Source organism: Scleropages formosus, chromosome 11 (genome assembly GCF_900964775.1).
Source record: "Scleropages formosus chromosome 11, fSclFor1.1, whole genome shotgun sequence".
Classification (NCBI taxonomy): Eukaryota; Metazoa; Chordata; class Actinopteri; order Osteoglossiformes; family Osteoglossidae; genus Scleropages; species Scleropages formosus.
In genome coordinates, this window is record NC_041816.1 from 27,417,085 (window position 1) to 27,434,682 (window position 17,598).

Below are 17,598 nucleotides of genomic sequence, written 5' to 3' on the forward strand. Positions count from 1 at the left end.
CCGCTGGCAGCTGGGGCTCCACGGATTAAAGTAACTGATTGACTTAAACTGAATATCGATGTATTTGAATACCAGTATCTTCATTAAGTGCGTCTTTAATGCTTCTTGTTCTTTATTGCTTTTTCATCCTCGAAATTTTCTACACCCAGGCACATTAGCAAACACAGTAAATGAGATTCCAATTTACTGTTGTTAATTTTTCTTTATTAATATAAAGGGAGCCGGATGTTTTCATTTTTAACAATTTCTTATGTGGGGAAAATTTTCAGAATAAGAATTTGCTCAAAAAAAATTGAGTTAATATACAAGCTACAATGGGGGGGGGGGGGGGGCAGTGGGTTGGACCGGGTCCTGCTTTCCGGGGGGGCCTGGGGTTCGAGTCCCGCTTGGGGTGCCTTGCAACGGACTGGCGTCCCGTCCTGGGTGTGTCCCCTCCCCCTCTGGCCCTACGCCCTGAGCTGCCGGGTTAGGCTCCGGTTCCCCGCGAGCCCGTATGGGACACGCGGCTCAGAAAGTGTGTGCGTGTGTGCGTGTGTGTGTGTGCAAGCTGCGACGACATATTTCTTATTCTTCACAAGTGGCTCAACTGTCTAATACAAGTACAGCGGACACACACTCGGTCTCTATTTTCTGTGTTACTGAGTGTGTGAAATGTCTAAATGTATTTTTATAGTTCTCTTCAGTTTATTTTCTGATATCTGAATAACGGTAATCGATAAAAACCAGTGAGAGTATATCTGTCATAGTGAAAGTATAATTCTATATGTAATATTCCAGTAAAGGTTTGCATAAGAGCCTGTGGAAGTTAACAGGTAAAATGTAGGTGAAAACAGTGTTTGAGGCAGGGGGTTTTCTCGAACCCGCAACACCACCCAGCCATAGCCCGAAATATCGAGGATGGGCTGTTTTCCCACATACCGAGCATTAAAAAAATACATGATAAGAACCACACACGCACACACATTTTCTGAACCGCTCGTCCCATACGGGGTCGCGGGGAACCGGAGCCTAACCCGGCAACTCAGGGCGTAGGGCCGGAGGGGGAGGGGACACACCCAGGACGGGACACACCCAGGACAGGACAGCAGTCTGTCACAAAGCACCCCAAGTGGGATTCGAATCCCAGACCCACCGGAGAGAAGGACCCGGTCCAACCCACCGCGCCACCGCGCCCCCCTCATGATAAGAACTACCTGTTTATAATATACTTTAATGATGTGTCACACAATAAAGTCGTATAATCCTCATCTGTTGACTTCTTTGCGACTTCAGCATCATTCATTGTGCCGCACGTGCGCGCGATACACTTGTGTCTGTCATTGTACAGTCACGTGCCGTCACATGTTTAAATAAATTCTGTACACAGATGTGTAAAAGCACGTGACTGTTCCGCCTGGACAATGAGACAGACACCGCTACAGTGAAAGTGAAGTTACCGGGACGACCCCCGTGTGTGTTACTGTTTAATAATAAAAAAAAAATAACAGGAATGAGTTATAATTACTTATTATAATTTCGAGTTTATTTTTTAGATCCTCCGTTTAACCTTAAACTTCTTTAAAATTGATTGTAAACCTAAAAATAACACTCGACTCGGTCGAAGTTACAGAGCAGGGAATAAACTAAGAGAAGGGGAAGGTGAAGAGAAGGCTCTGTTGTGTGTGTGTGTGTGCGCGCGCGCGCGCTGCAGATTCAGAAGGGTTACACATCTGGATGGGGGAGGGTTCCGTTTTTTTCCCTCTATTTTTTCACTTTCCTGCTTTTTTAAGAGGAGTGAGGTCCGGGGGGGGGGATAGAGGCACCACGTCTGCAGAGGCAGGAGGGAGAGACGCGCAGCTGGCGCGGGACCGAGAGCGGAACGAAGAGCGGAACGAAGAGCGGAGCGCAGTGGTGGAGGAGCGCGCGCGCCGCAATCTCTGCGCACAAACAGAGTGTCAGAAGTGCTGCTTTGCGCTTGAAAGAGTCTCCGAGCAAATCTTCTTGCGTTTTGAATGAGAAAATCGTGTTTTTGACAGTTAATCTGCAGACAGAAACAAAGCAAAACAGTTTTTATCTTTACTCCTCTGGTTTAGTTCAGCTTTTTAAACGCGTAACTTTGGGAATCTTCTCTTCTGTGTCTCGGATCGTCTCGTGACGTTCGCGCAGAATTGGGGAAGAAGAGCGAGTTGAGGAACCGTCCGAAGGAGGGACACCGAGCCGCAGGCGCAGCGCTTTTCTTTCGCTCGCGTTTTTTTTCTTTGTGCGCGTCGCGTGCGGAGCGATGGTGCCCCGGCTCTCGGCGCTCGTGCCTGTGCTCGCGCTGGCGTGCGCCTGGTGCGCGCGGCCAGCGGCTTCGCTGCAGGACATCAAGCCGGAGGTGAGTCCGGAGGGTGCGGACACACACACACACGCACACACGCACACACACACACGCCTGCAGCCAGTGATCACAGCAACAAATGGACGGGAAACGAAAGCTTCAAGTTCAACATGAAAATAATATTATAATTAAAATAATAATATCTGTGTCCCTTTCATAACCTCACTTAAGTTACAGTTTGTAGTAGTGCTCGCGCACACACACATTGGATCAAGGAATTAAAAAAAGTGAGGTGTGTGAGGAAGGAAGGTGGGTGTCAGGCTACAATAAGTGCTTTAAAAAAGGAATAAGAATTTTGGGGAAAAACATGATGAAGTAACAGTGATGAGAAAAGCCAGGAGCCCTGTGCGTATGTGTGTGTGTGTGTGTGTGTATCGGTATGGGTGGTGAGGGGCTGGGTTGGGGCTGAGGAAGCACAAAAACAGCCCCATACAGCAAGACAAAGGGCTTGAAATACCAAGTCATCATGTGTGCTGAGTGTGTATGTGGGGGGAGGGGGGGGCTGTGGTTTTACCCCGAGACAAATAAACTGGTGTCCAAATTCCATTCTAAGATGATGTAAATCCACAGCTGACATGTGATTCCAGACTCGGCGTTTGTGTCCAACGTGGGACTGAGTCCCACCGGCACTCCAGCAGGCCTGTCTGTAGCTCCACCAAGGACTCGTGATCGTATTCGTAAGGCCCGACGAGTAGTTACGCTACTGGTGTCTTTCAGTGTTCGCTGTTACTGCCTGTCAGCTGGTCGGTCACTCTCTCAGTCGGTCACTGTCAGTAAATCGATGAGACAGTCACTAAGACAAGTCGGTCAGTGTCTCAGTCTGTCGGACGAACGGTCAGACGGTCAGTTAGTCTCAGTACGCCTTGGTCAGTCAGTCAATCGATCCGTCACACTGACAGTTTCAGTGAGTCTCTTGGTCAGTCAGTCAGACAGTCTCTGAGTCAGTCGGTCGGTCAGTCGGTCTGTGGTCAGTCGCTCGCTGACTTCCAAGCCCTGATTACCACCCTGCGAGGAAGTCAGGCAGCGAAACTGCTGTGGTGCTCAGTGAGTCAGTGTGTCAGTGTGTTACTCAGCACTTTAGAAACCATAACAAATATAGTAAAAGTGACCATCAACACTGTAATGGCAAAAATATCAGGGTCGAAAAACCGAATGAGCCATTTCTAGTAAGTTTGCTTTAAATATGAGGTATTTGTTTACCTCCCGGAGGAGCCCAGCCTTGTGGGCCACGTTCATGTTAGACCATGGTGGGAATTCGCGGGACAGATCCATCCATACGTCAGCCTCCTGAAATCCGAGGAAGTCGTACGTTTATATATTTTATTTTCTGTTCCTTTCGCTCGCATTTTCTCACAGTCAATATAAATAACATTTGATTATAGTGGTGAACTGACAGTTCTTGGTGTAAATTTAGTGTATTGAATTACATTTATTCCAAACACTTCCCATCTCTTTTACTTTCATTCTCTTAGTTCCTTTGTCCATTCTCCAAAATGACTTACCATGGTAGGTTACTTACAATTATTCACCCATTTATATAGCTGTGTAGTTTTACCAGAGCAATTTATGGTAAGTATCTTGCAGAAGGGCACTCCAGCTGGAGGTGGGGTTCAAACCTGCAACCTTTGGGTCCTAAAGCAGCAGCTCTGCCAAGCTGTTGCGTATGAGATGTCGTGTTACTCTCCTCTAGTCTTCGAGGATCATCCAGGGTTCCGAGAAATGCAGATCGGTGGAAATAAACAGGCTCCTCGATGAGTGGAAACATCTGACTTCAGACACGGCCAACTTTCATTGTGTCCTTGAAGGTCATGTTTGTCCTCCTTGTAGTTTGTTGTTGTGGTTGAATTGTTTCTGTAGTTCCTCTATTGTTACAATTGTAAAAAATGGATCCTTGACTTTTATTTGTAGCACTGCTCCAATTGTGATGGGCAGAGCCAGGCTCATATAATAAGGGTCTGAAGTGTCATAACTGACAGGGACATGATGTTATGTCCCAGGTGTGAACTGCCACTTCTGCTCCAAACTTTGAGATGACACATCAGAGATTACACACCCCTGCTAATTGTTCTCCTCTTGTGTGATTCTATATCTGAGGGCCATGTTTATCAAGTGACATAGCACAGATTTTTTTTTTCTTTATGCCTGGTTTTCATTTAGAATTTTTTCAGCATACAGTGCTGCTTGAAAGTATGTGAACATTTATTCATTTAACTGATGTAACTTACAAAGATATACAGCAAGATAATTTTAGTAGAGATGTCTTATTCAAGGGTACTGCAGTTGGATATAAGGCTTGAACCTACAACCCAGGGGTCCAAGGGCAGCACTTCTAACCACTATGCTGCCCCACTTTGTGTTCCTTAGTTTTATCATGAAATCGGTATTTAATGAAAATCAGTCTTTCTCATGTGACACAGTAGGTATGTAATGACCAATTCTATTTGTTGCTTTAGAGGAAATCGTGTGTGTAGTAGAAACACACAAGTAGTGCAGGTGTAAAAATAAGTGAAGCCCAAGTTAAACAGGTTAAACCAAGTAGGTAAGTAGAGTCAGGCGTGTAAATCATAGTCATTTATTCATTTTATTTGTTTATTTTAAGATTTTCTACAAAAATAATGGCAATCCCTATAAGATTTGCATGCTTTCAAGCGGCAACTAGTACAATAAAAAACAATATCACGTTTACACTTTTCCGTACAGAGATGTGGGGCTTGTGGTGTGCCGTGCAGTTGATGTCATGCCACAAGACATAAGAAATGGGAATTCCAAAATGGGACAATCAACTTTTTTTTTTTTTTTTTAGAAAGTCAGATATCCAAGACTTGATTAGATTTGGGCCCGTTGACTTTGGGCTTCAGTCTACTGTCTGAGGTCCTACGGGTGGCCAACATGGTGAAACACTCCTTTATTTACTCTGAGTTGTACATCGCTTCGGAGAAGAGTGACTGCTAAATGAATCATGTACAATTGTACATGTAAAGTGTTTTCACGCCAGATACAATAACTAACCATGAAATAAGGGCTATTCTAATAAATATTCAGGAAAAACCCTGTGGTGGCATCTATCATGCGGTGTACTTTTGCTTTGAACAATGACTAACACAGCCTCAGGTGAGCGTACAAGGTACACAATTATAACTTTGTTAGATCTGGAATCCCGTTACACCTGAGGCTGCGCTACTCGCAGGTAAAGAAGTTTATTAAGTGTGACACATACATACTGTTATCAGCTCTGCCAGTTATCTGTTTCTGGACCATCTGTGATCCATTCTAAGAGCCTTTTGATGCTGTTATTATGATGTGATGCAAGTGCAGGGAGCATCTAGGAGAGCAGGACAGAAATGCATCTGAAAGAGATGTCTTTTGAAACCCTTTTTGAACTTTTAAAAGGATTCAGCAGCTGTGAGGGAGAGAGGGAGCTCATTCCGCCATATCAGAACCTACGGACTTTCAGTGTCAGACAGCGTGTGTGTGACCACGCAGCAGCCAGAGGTGGAGGAGCTGAGGTGTAGGGAGCAATGGAGCCCTGTAGGTGAGTTTTCCAGCATGGTGCATACATGAGCTAGGAAATGGAACGTCTCACAGCTGGAGACAGTAACGGAGCTCTCTGTACTGGCTGATGCTGCAAATGCTGGTTGTTCCTGAAAAACTGTGGCTGCCGCTCGGAAACTTCCTGTCCATCTGCAGGAACGCGCCTATCCATCTGGCAGTACATCGAAGGGGGGGTCCAAAGTGCTTGAAGCACCACCTTCCTTTGGAGGAACTGCTGCCTCGATTGCAGTCTGGTGTCTGTCCCCCAAATGGTCCTGACTCTGTGGGTCCAAGGAGTCTGACTTTGGTCTTCTTTGCCCAGATTTCGCCGTTTTCTGTTTTCCTGGCGATCACAGGGTTACCACTACATGGCATGTGTGACCTTACCTGTCTCACTGGTCACTCCTCAACTGGGAGAACTGGGTTTTTTTGGACATGTCCAGCTGTATTAATAAGAGCACAGGAATTTCACTTGTGGCCTGAGTTGCGTACTGGCTGGTGTGTTTGGGTCATGGTCTGCTTGGGTGGGCCGACTTCACGCCGCCATATGTTCTGGATACAGAACTCTGCATCAGCCACCTTCCTCTCGTGAGATGAACACTGTTCCACGAAGCTCCGAATCAGCATTTGTTCAGTCTGAGCAGCATATTAGTCTGTTTTCCAACAGCACTTACTTATTTATCCAACACTTTTCTCCAAAGCGACTGACAATGTTAAGCTACTTACAGTTATTTACCATTCACACAGGTGGGTCCTTTTACTCAAGCTATTGAGGGTAAGTACCTTGCCCATGAGTCCAACAGCAGGAAAATATATTTGAATGTGTGACCTTCAGATCTTCAGCAACTTTAACCATTATGCTACCGGCTTCCCCATGAGATATCATCTATCCGCTGGTATCTGAGTGGTGGCTTCTTTGGTTTTTGTGGTCAAATGCATTTCACCCCCTGGATTTAACGGACCAAAAAAGTACAGATGACTGGGATCGGAATCCTAATACCAGGATGAGCGGTAACCAAAATCTAGACAGCAGCCCATCTCTTGTAACCAGGTAACGGGGTACCAGAGTAAGAGGATCACTAGACAGATGAGCTCTCTAAATAGGTGTGTTTTGTATCAGAGGTGGTGTGTGTATGTGTGCCAGCTATATCCATATATATGTGACCAGGTGGGTGAGCGGGTGCATGTAAAAGTCGAACTAGGTACCGGTGTAAGTGGGTCACCAAGTTCAGCAGCACGACTGCTGGGTGCAGCCTCCGTTGACCAGAATTCTCCTTTTTTTCCACTGGCACAGAGTAAAGGGAACAACTGAGTCAGTCTGTTTGCCTCACATTTAAATTCTGCCTCCCTCTTCGCTCCTCTCCCCTTGGACTCTGTCGCTTCGCCATCACTTTCCTTCTGCTCGTTTGTCCTGCGTCTTTGCCGATGTCTTCAGACGGGGTCTGTTGTCACCTCTTCTCCCATTCCTGCCTTCATCGCCTGCTCTATCCTGATCTTATTTATGTCTTTTGACAAAAATGAGTTATGAGGATGGTGTCAGGGCACACAAATCCTGCCCAGGCTATACTACTGGCTGATATTTTGGGTTTTTACCACATTCCTTTGTTTTCGCAGTGATCTATAGCCAATCCAAGGCTGTGTAAATCCCAAGGACATAGCCTATCTCAGTGTTTGCACACATACACATACACACCCTCCCGCTTGGTCCCACCTGGGGCACCCATGAACCACAATGTTTCCAGAATGTTGAATAAAAGTAGTCGTTTCACTTCCAGTTTTTTTTTTTGTGGTGGTAGTGGAGTATTGTCATGGTAATCTAAGTCTGCAAACAGACATGTAGGACCGTGGTAACGTCCACATCAGATGAAGTAATGCACGCTGAGGACTCGTCTAGTGTAATGTGGGAACGAGCTGTGGTCAGAGGAGCCGTCACCGATGGCCCCCCCTCGGACAGTCGGACAGTCCTCACTCCCAACACTGCTTAGTCAGCACTTTCATTGGATAAGTTCTGGGCATGATGGGAGATTGAAGGCATCTCCCGAAGGGTAGTTCGCCGCACTTCGGGATGCTGTGCGGCAGCAAATTTGTTCTTCACCCTCCATCCACCAATAGAATTTTTTTCCATTATACTCTATTCCTAATTATATTTACTTCCACACATTTCCTATATTTATTCATTAAAATTAATTCATTAATGTGATCCTGTACATTTGCTACATTCACCAATAGGAAAATTTACTTTGCACGGCCAAGACGGTGATACAAGAGATGGCGGGTGATGATTAGTAGACTGCCTGGCGTAAAATGGGGCCTTCGGAAAGTTCCGGGTCTTTTGGAGATCCGCAGGTCGAAACGGGAGGAGGACCTCACAGTGTGGGCGAGCTGCTCCAGCCAAGGCAGCAGCCAACAGAGAGTGGTCTTACAGGCCGGCAGAGATCCTGCGGTGCGGCCACAGTGTACGCATGGGGCACAGAGCTGACTTCATTGAACGGCCTATAATTGGACCTTGTTCTGCAGCTCCCGCCTGCCTCCTCCGTCCTCTTCTCCTTCTTCCTTTCCTTCCCCTCTCGCTGTATCCTGCGGCCGTGGGTGGTTACGGTCGCTTGGCCGTCGAGTTTGCACTTGTACTCAAACCCTCCTCTTGCTCCGCACGTCTTCCTCACTTGAACGGTCACACACATTTAAGTCTGACCGCTTTTCTTAGGAGATCTTTCTGTTTCGAAGACCGTGTGGCTCTAACAGCCATTGATAGACATTCACTGCCTGCAGGACGGTGAAGAGTTAAAGAGTAAAACCAGCCCAGGTTCTTAAATACAGACGCTACCTCACAGGAGGGCAAATGAATATACACACACACACACGCGCAAATTCACTGAATCACTGAGAAAAGAGAGAGAGGGAGTGTTTGAGGTTTGGGGATTATAGAAAAATTCACTGTAATTTCACAGACTGGTTTATACAGAAACAGTGACTGTGCTGTCTGTGCTTTGAATTGCAAACGCGCACACGCACACGCACAGACACACACAAATCCAAACAGAAATATGTACATTTGCAGATAGATGATAAGATTCAAAGTAACATGTTTTTCAAATTGAGAGTTTTTTTTTTTGTCCACTTCTCGATGGAATGTAAGATCGGGAAAATGTGGCTCTGTTGTTCTTAAATGACTGGACAACGTAGTTAAAGAGAGGTGAGCAATGTGTGTGCTTGTGGAAACATGTCCTGAAACAAGATGACTGGTTTTTGCTCACCGTGTCGAAAGGTCAAAATCGGGATGAGCAGTTAAACCGATGTAGAAAACTAGCTACAGTAACTACCATTTTTTCCCAGTGACATAGAATAGGATTTTTTTATTATATTCACATAACTGTAAGATAGTGCAGTTGGTTTGAAACTATCAAGTATTCGGTGTGACAGTAATGATTTACCCGGCTGCGCTCAATCTAATCCAAATTCAGTTTTGGAAACAGGTTAATCTCTGTTGAGACATTAGTAACACACACACAAACACACACACACACACACACGCCTCCTAGAGCAGTTTAGTCTCATCGCTTCATGAGCATCGTGTCCTTCTGTTGGAGGAGATATTGAAATGTGTTCATTTAGCTTTAACTTTTCTAGAAAGGGGCTTACAGTGTTAAGGTACCTAGAATTATTTACACATTTATACACCTGGATGACTTGTACTTAAATAATTTAGGGTAAGTACCTTGCTCTAGGGTACTAAAAAAGCTGGTAGAATTTGAACCTGCAACCTCCAGATCTGGTGGGCTGAGCTACCCCAGTGGAGCATGTGATGTGAAACTCATAGTTACACTTGTCATCTGAAAAACCTCAGGCCTCATCCTAAACTGCAAGTTCCCCCTCACACCCATCCATTGCCACTTATGTAATTACACACATTATGAAATAAGTTACCTGTTTCTAGCTCACTTGCAGATGCTGTGTAAAGTTTTCAGGTACAGTATATATATATACATTGATTCTGGTCGAAGACCCTCTCTCTCCACTTTCCAGAGCTCAGAACTTCATGACCTAGAAACTTTATGAAGCAGATGAAAAAAATTAAAATAGATATTTGAGATAAGGGGTGTGAAATACCTGTTCATACCCAAGGACACCCATATTTGATAAAACACCAACTGAGTCTGGAAAGGGGTCTGGGGAAATTAACACCATATGGCTTTTGTTGGGTCGTCGTTCACTGGGCCATTGCTCTGGAGCCAAATAGCTAGTCAGTCATACTGGATCTTAAGGAAAAGTGTTGTCCTTCATCACCGTGAATCAGCTGGAGTTTGTATGTGTTGCATGTAGGTGTTGTCTGACTGCTCTTGCACCCCTCCAACCTGCCTCACCCAGGTCTGGCTCCAGCAGTACGGCTACCTGCCCCCAGGCGATGTTCGTGCTCAGTCCCTCCGCTCGCCGCAGTCCATCACTCAAGCCATTGCTGAAATGCAGAAGTTCTACGGGTTGACCGTCACTGGGTCTATGGACAAAGATACCTTGGCGTGAGTCCCACCACACCCACACCCATCCCTGACCCTAAACATGGCCGACATTCTGGAACGCACACACTCACGTTCACTAGTTAGATCGTTGGAATCAAATGTCACTTTGTGCTTACATAAAAGGATCACTTATACCTCCTCTTGGGTTCAGCAGGCAAGAAAGATACTAAAATATAAGCATTCATAGGTATAGAGTGCTTACAGATCAGTCATGACAAATGAGTTACTAGAGATGGAATGTGGTTGATAGGGCGATGAAGCGACCACGATGCGGTGTTCCTGACAAGTTTGGATCTGAGCTGAAGAGCAATTTGAGGAGGAAACGCTACGTCCTCCAGGGACTGAAGTGGGACAAGAGGGAGATCACTTTCAGGTGGGATGCTCAAGTCTCAGGTGTACAAACGAAGACTTGATTTTCCTTGCACCCAGTAGAATGGTAACTCAGCGATAGCTGCTTGGCTTGACTTTTGCACCGGTGCCCTTCCTGGGCTCTTCACATTGCCGTTGCTCTCATGTACCCGTATGTTGAGCGCACTTGTGTTCTTCTTGCCCTGCAGCATACAGAACTACACCCCAAAAGTAGGCGAGACTGAGACCTTCCGGGCCATCCGACATGCCTTCAAGGTGTGGGAAAGTGTGACGCCGCTGCGCTTCCGTGAGATCCCCTACAGCCATATCCGGGACAAGCCAGCCAAGTTTGCCGACATCATGCTGTTCTTTGGCGAGGGATTCCATGGCGACAGCACCCCCTTTGATGGAGAAGGGGGCTTCCTGGCACATGCGTACTTCCCAGGCCCAGGCATTGGGGGTGACACACACTTTGATGCCGCAGAGCCGTGGACCTCTGGCACTACCGACCAAGGAGGTGAGTACTGCGGGTTACAGGGAGGGGCAGGAATGGGCAGAGGAACACAAGGGTGGAGCTGAGGTTGAAATCAGGCAACAAGAGGAAAGAATCAGGGAAAATTGCCTGAGGTAGAATAAGAGGAGGGGCGCCGGTGTCCTGGAGCTGCAACAGCTGCCTGAACACGCAGCGTCCATAGGTGTGCACACCTGTGCACTGAAAGGACTTTGACTCTATGCAAAGAGCGGGGCCAGTTTTGACTTTTCTTGTTCCAGCCTTAAAACGTGAGATTGTTTACATTTCTGTGTATGAGTGGCGTACAATGTGAGCGGCAGCCGGAGTGTGTTTGTTTACCTGCCCAACATTTTTCTGGCCCTTTTGTTGGCTTACAAATGCAAGAAGACTCAGGAGCACTTCTTTTTTATTATTCCTCTGTTACTGTCTTCTCACATTTGCTTACTGCTTTTATCCCCCTTTTTTCCCCAAACGCTAATCTCTCAAATATAAAGTCAAACACAAAGAGTTAAAAGCAACTGGAGTTAGATGCTCTGACCAATTAAAATGAAAGGTGTGTGCACTGATGGCTTTTGTGCTTCGTCTGGACCTCCTGCTCCTGCTGGTAGGGAATGACATCTTCCTGGTGGCTGTGCATGAGCTGGGTCACGCCCTGGGCCTGGAGCACTCGGGCGACCCCAACGCCATCATGGCTCCCTTCTACCAGTGGATGGACACGGAGAACTTTATTCTGCCGCAAGACGACCGTCGGGGCATCCAGCAGATCTACGGTGAGTGTCACTCCTGGTCCACAGTAGCTCCTCCAGCTTCCTATTATGATTGGTTACTGGTCCCAGCTGGTCTCAGAATGGGAACCTGGCTGAAGTTCCACTGTTCTCCTCACCAGGTGTCCGTATCATGAACACTTTTTTCTCACTTTTCCTCACCTGCTGAGCTGCATTCTCCTGATGTCCTTCAAGCAGAGTCTCAATGATTACAGTATTGGGATTCAAACCAGAAACATTCTTGTTTTCTCAGATTTGTCTCTTCTCTGTGGCCTAGCCTGTTGTTTAGCATGACTGAGCCTCTTACTGTCTGTCCAACACCAACAGGGTCAGGTGGTGCACCTCCACCCCCACCTTCTCCCACACGACCCCCCAGGAAGCCAGACCAACCCTCCCATGGCCCAAGTATCTGCGAAGGTCACTTCGACACCATTGCCATCTTAAGGGGAGAGATGTTTGTCTTTAAGGTACCAGCGGCTCAGTCAGACTTCTGTCTCATACAAACACACTAAAACACCAGTACTCTGACTGACTCACACACCTGTACAACAACATACAAAACAGACGTTCCGGCTCAATGACAAACCCTAACACTGTGTGTGTCCCTGCTTGTTTGTGTGCTGATCTGATTGCTCCCCCCGCAGGACAAATGGCTATGGCGGGTGCACAATAACCGTGTTCTGGAAGGGTACCCCATGCCCATCTCACACTTCTGGAATGGGTTACCAGCATCCATCAACGCCGCATATGAGAGGGCTGATGGGAAATTTGTCTTCTTCAAGGGTATGACTCTTTTTTTCTCTCCTGCTCTGTCAACCACACTCTCTTTTGCCAAGCTCGAGTTTTAGTCATTCCTTCACATTGCTTTTCAGCATCTTTCAGCAGTGCACAATTTGATCACTTTTACTATAGTCGTGGCTGTCTATGAATAAAGGCTTAAGGTGCTTACAGGGGGGCACAGGGGTTACAAGTGATGGCTTGAAAGACCCAGGTTTGTGTCCCCCTACCAATTGTAAGACTCCTGAACAAGTTACATAGCCTCAGTTACTCATATAAAAATTGCCCTGTTCTCCAAGTCAGTGTAAGTAGCTTAACACTGTAAGTCATCCTGGACAAAAAAGTGAGATAAGTGAATCAGTGTTAATGTAACCAAGTATCAGTGCGAAAAAAGAGCATCTCACCAGTGGCCAGTGACATGTCCTCACCTGCTGTGTCTCCAGGGGACAGACACTGGGTGTACAGCGAGTCCACCTTGGAACCTGGCTACCCCAAGGGGCTCAGGGAGCTGGGAAGTGGTCTGCCCAAGGACAGGCTGGATGCCGCCCTCTATTACACCCCCACCGGAATGACTTACTTCTTCAGGGGGACTAAGTGAGTCTGTGGACCAGTCTTTCTGAGTGTCTGTCTGCGTCCAAAGTACCAGGGTGTCAGTCCCCGTACTTCTCCTGTGTAGGTACTACCGCTTCAACGAGAACACGCGGTCTGTGGACCCAGAGTACCCCAAGCCCATTAGCGTGTGGAAGGGCATTCCCGAGAATCCCAAGTCTGCCATCATGAGCAAGGATGGAGGTATCTATGAGTGCTTTGGTGTGTGTGTGTGTGTGTGTGTGTGTGTGTGCGTGTGTGCGCAGACTCCTTGCTCCACAAGGACGTTTTGGAGAAAAACAGTCATTAGTAAAACCGGAAAGTAGATAAAATAGTACATACTAAAAGGTCAATGTTGTTAATGTCGCCTCATTTAAAAAAGTTGTTATTGTGTGAATTTCTTGGGTGTGTTTGGAATCGTGAACGTGGAGGCAGTGGAACCAGTGAAACACAAGGGTGTGCGCGAGAAAGAACGATAGTGCGCCCAGGCCTTTTTCAGGGACCCGCTGAGCGTCTCTTCCTTCCCCCACCTTCACCCACCCCCAGCATACACTTACTTCTACAAGGCCAACAAATACTGGAAGTTCGACAATCAGCAGCTGAGGGTGGAACCGGGCTTCCCCAAGTCGGCGCTGCGCGACTGGATGGGTTGCTCCGAGGAAGAGCCCCGGAGGGGGGGCACAGATGAAGAGGTGATCATCGTGGAGGAGAAGAGCGGGGCCGGGGCCGGGCCGGTGGCTGTCGTGGTGCCCCTCGTGCTGCTGGCGTGCGTGATCTGCGCCCTGGGGGCGCTGCTGTTCTTCCACAGGTACGGCACGCCCCGGCGCCTGCTCTACTGCCAGAGATCCCTGCTGGACAAGGTGTAGGGAGCCCCTAGGGGGTGGAGGGCGGGGGGGCGGGCGAGGAAAGAGGGACGAGGGCAGAGAGGAGACACTCGGAAAGGCGGAGGACGGCGGGTTGGACGTGTGCGGATTCCCAGGAGGGAAAGCGGGGGATGATACACGAGACAGACGTTTACTGCTACATAGCCGTGGAATTCGAGGGGAAGAGAGAGGAGCGAGAGATCGGGAAGTGTATTGTGTATTTTTAATATCTGTATGTACAGTTCTGTAGCATTAGAACAGAAGAGATCAGTGCAGCTAAGGGAGAGGGCGGCGCTCGCGAGCATTATCGTAACCTCACCGCTCACCGCGGCTGTTCTCAACAACAACAAAAAAAATCCGGTTTTAAAAAAGGCAAATAAACAGAAATGCTCTGGTGCATCTCGAATGAGCCGCCAGTGTTCCTCTTTATCCCTCCTTCTCCATTGCCCCTTCCCCCAGCCCCCAGCCCCTCTCCCGCCTCTGCTCTTGGTTGATGACTCCAGCTCAATTGCTGTTGGTTTAGCTTTTTTCACATTTTTATTATTGTTGGTTTTGGTTTCCTGGAATTCAGGCCAGAGCAACAGCTCATCCCACACCCCTTCGCCTCACATTCCTCTCCTCCGGGACACCGGGACCGTTCCTGGTCTGGGGGTGGGCGTCCGCCACCCCGCACCCCGTCTGGGTCCCTTAAGGACCAGGACGGCAGTTAGACTTGAGACTCAGATGCTGTAGTTGTACTTAGGGGGAGAAAAAAAAGGCTGGTTGGAACCTTACAGTGCAGTGCAGTGCAGCAATACCTCAGCACAGCAGAGCAGAGTTACACTCTTAGCCATTTACCACAGTAAAGCACAGTTCAGCAGAGGGGAGCAGAGTATGGCAAACTCATCAGAGTGTCAGGTAGAGTAGCTCACTTTGAAGGCATGTACCACAGCAAAGCTAACTTCAGATCAAATAAGTAAATCAAATACATTCAAATCAAATAAAGAACACGTCCCAGTACGGTAAAGCAAGGGAAAACATCACATTTCAGCAGAAATGCAAATCGGTGTAGTACTTACAGTGTAATCACAGTACATCTCATTGCAGAGGGTGATATATTAGAGTAAAATGCAGTTTAAATACCGGCGCAGTGTAACTTACCTGGTGCAGCAGTATCGTGTAATGAGGGACAGTCCAGGGCAGTTGTGGATCCATCATTTAATGTAAAGTTTACTAGGGTGCAGAATAAAGCTGACGTCGCAGTGAAGTATAATTTCCTCCATCACTCGTGGCTGTGAGTGGCTGATCATACCTGCAGGATGAGGAAGGAGTCTTTTTAGGAGACTCTTTTTATTGGTCTTGACAATGACTCTTAGCAGCTGTTGGAAGCTGCACATGTGTGGAGCCTGGGTAGCGTTCGTGGAAAAACACAGCAGTGAGTTTTGTGGTGGCCAGATGTGAACTTCCTGAACATCTGTAAGAGGGACTTAACATTTAGTCTGGTCCTGGTTGGGCTTTTACATTTTTAAAAAATTTTTGCAGCACAACATAGTGATATGTACCGTCCAGCTATGCTATATAGGGTCCCATAGGGCTTCATGTTGGACTGTAGAGTTCTGGGGCCATCAGTCCTGCCTCTGGTCCTCCCACCACTCTACTGAAGCTCAAGTCAAAGACAATCATGCAGGAACATCTCATGGTTCCCTCATGGTGCTTTGAAGGAAAAGCTGGACTTTTTAGCAAGTTTACCACACAAGTGAATACATCATCTGCCAGGAGGTCACATATAAAAGACGATACATACCTGGATACTGAAGATAAAGTGACACAAGATGAAAGAAGCCATTTTTTTGAGCGCAATAAAAAATAATTGGTAGTTTGTAATTAGATCTATGCATTATTTATTGTGATTTTTCCACAGTAACTCAAAGGCTGTGATTTTCACTGTCATATTAAACCCCAGAATGCACCACGTGACCCCATCCGGTGTGTCGCCACTTGTCAGACAGCTGTATCCTTGGCCTGTGTTGTACCATTCGTGGATTATAGTACTTTTTGGGTGCCTGGCAATATGGGGGTGAATTTCAAACTGGTCCTTAAATACCGTTTTGTTACAAGTGCCTCTCGTACGTGTTTTAATGTGACCCACAGGCAAGGGAATGAAGAGAAGTGATGTTTACCATGTTAAAAGGATAAGAGTAAGGTGCACTCACCTTGGCACTATAGCCATATGAGTGGGCGGATGTCTCAGTCTCCACCCTGCACGGTCATGGTCGCGGTTACGGTCACACGTCTGAAGTCCTGGTCCTGGAGACCGGCTGTGTTTGAAGGTCTGCGTTCCCATCGAACACGAATCTGATTGCGACAACCTGACTCTGATGTGAAAAACGTGACATTTTTAGATCTGTGATCACCAGTGAGGTGTAGCGATAACAATACAATTCCTTCACCTTCCTTAGTTCATGTAATTGCTTAGTCCAAAAGTTTTCTATTTTTAACACATATTTTAGTGATTGAAACAACAAAGAATTGATCACCAGGAAATATAACGTGTTTGAAGGCACTGAGTACTCGTGTGCCTTCGTGTGGCTTTTTACTACGGTCTTTATTATTTGATAGGTGTATTTTGAGGGGGTTAAACGCAGCAGGTCCCCATGATCAGTACTGGGGAGCAGAGCTCTGATGTCACTTTGTTCACACCAGGCGTCCTCACTCCGGAAACCAGACAAGGACAATCTAGCGGGTCAGTGGGTGTCGGCGTTTAGTTGAGTATCGGGAACCCGACCGATCGGTCCAGTACAACCGTTGACCACGTCTCTGGGGTCATTCAGCAAAGGGACTGTAGCAGATCACTGAGCCTCAGCGAGGATTATTAAAACCCATGAGCGTTGTCCTGTCCACATGACACCAGTTTCATTAGTCCATGTGCAATTGTTTTATACTAATCCTGAAATGATTCTTTCTGATCTTATTCTATTTGTTACAGTTCCTATTATTGGTGTTATTATTATGACTATCATTATTATTATTGTTGTTCTTCTCCATGTATTGTTTAAAGATGATGTGTAGTTTTATGATTTTCTTTCTTGAAGTTGTCATTTCTAGTCCTGCTGGACAGGGACACAATGTGACGACCTTGTTGAAAACGCCCTTCGTGTTCGGTTCACTTTCAGGATGTGGTCTCTAATTTTGCGTCGTATGTTTTTCATGTCTCAGACATAATTGATTTCTGTTGATACATGAAATAAAGTAGAATATATTTAAAAAATCTTTTAGTTATTAGTGTTATTTACCGCACCTGGAATTTTTGCAACTAATTGACGCTAATGATGACAATAATAGTAATAATATTTATGATAATAAT

The 17,598-nt window shown here is 46.6% G+C and overlaps 1 protein-coding gene across 1 annotated transcript; it reads left to right on the top strand.

Annotated features, from left to right (window-relative positions):
• Nucleotides 1-1,713: 1,713 nt before the first annotated feature.
• Nucleotides 1,714-15,933, top strand: LOC108930930 (matrix metalloproteinase-14-like). Its single transcript, XM_018746423.2, has 10 exons — nt 1,714-2,356; nt 10,256-10,404; nt 10,655-10,777; nt 10,962-11,269; nt 11,872-12,033; nt 12,355-12,494; nt 12,672-12,810; nt 13,248-13,398; nt 13,481-13,596; nt 13,939-15,933. Exons 1-10 carry the CDS (start codon nt 2,261-2,263, stop codon nt 14,256-14,258), a joined length of 1,704 nt encoding a protein of 567 aa, XP_018601939.2. The 5' UTR covers nt 1,714-2,260; the 3' UTR covers nt 14,259-15,933.
• The last annotated feature ends 1,665 nt before the right edge of the window (nt 15,934-17,598 follow it).